General features: G+C 45.6%; 1 protein-coding gene across 1 annotated transcript; it reads right to left on the reverse strand.

Moving 5' to 3' along the window:
- Positions 1-90: 90 nt before the first annotated feature.
- Positions 91-757, reverse strand: LOC112094945 (probable receptor-like protein kinase At4g39110; the record flags this gene model as incomplete). Its single annotated transcript, XM_024176643.1, has 1 exon — positions 91-757. A coding segment is annotated over one exon (667 nt), but the record flags the coding sequence as incomplete, so codon positions are not given.
- Positions 758-912: the final 155 nt, after the last annotated feature.

Below are 912 nucleotides of genomic sequence, written 5' to 3' on the forward strand. Positions count from 1 at the left end.
TCTTAAAGCTAATTCTGTAATAATAGAGTTAGAATTATTTCTTAATCATGAAACATGAAAAATCATCAAGTATTTCCTGAAATTAATTACCTGTTCCCTTGGAAGCTGAGGATTAATGGCAGGTCTAGCACAAAGCGCTTCAAGCAAAACGACACCGAAAGAGTAAACATCGGATTTGTCTGTCAACTGTTGTCTCCTAAAGTACTCAGGATCCAAGTACCCAAAACTCCCCTTCACAGCAGTACTAACATGTCCTTGCCCCATCGGAGTATCCTTGGAGAGCCCGAAATCAGCTACCTTGGCGGTGAAGTTATCGTCTAGAAGAATGTTTGTCGTCTTAACGTCCCGGTGGATGATTCCCTGCGCCGTCCCGGTGTGGAGATAGTGCAGCCCCCGGGCCGCTCCGATGCAGATTTCTAGCCGTTGCTTCCAAGAAAGAGGAGACAAATTCTTGCCGTAGAGGTGGTCACGGAAGGGGCCGTTGGACATGAACTCGTAGACGAGGATCATCTCCGAGTTCTCATCACAGTACCCAATGAGGGAGACGAGGTGGCGGTGGCGGAGCTTTGAGAGCATTTGGATTTCGGTCTGGAACTCGGTGATGCCTTGCTCCGACTGCGGGTTGCCCCGCTTCACGGCCACCTTGGTCCCGTCATCGATCTCCGCAATGTAGACGTTCCCGAACCCTCCGACGCCGATGATCGCATTGGCGTCAAAGTTCTTGGTCGCTTCTTGCAGCTCAGCAAAGGAGAAGTATCTGTGGGGGAAAAATGTTTCGAGTTTTGCAACGTGTGACTATTAGAACCTCAAAATAGTACTAGAAAGAAAAATAAAATTGACTTATATATAACAATTAGTATTTATGAATACTAGAAATGATAATTTACAAGTCCTAATAATATTAAATTTTGA

This window comes from Morus notabilis, unplaced genomic scaffold, assembly GCF_000414095.1.
Source record: "Morus notabilis unplaced genomic scaffold, ASM41409v2 C11341944, whole genome shotgun sequence".
In the NCBI taxonomy this organism is placed as follows: domain Eukaryota; kingdom Viridiplantae; phylum Streptophyta; class Magnoliopsida; order Rosales; family Moraceae; genus Morus; species Morus notabilis.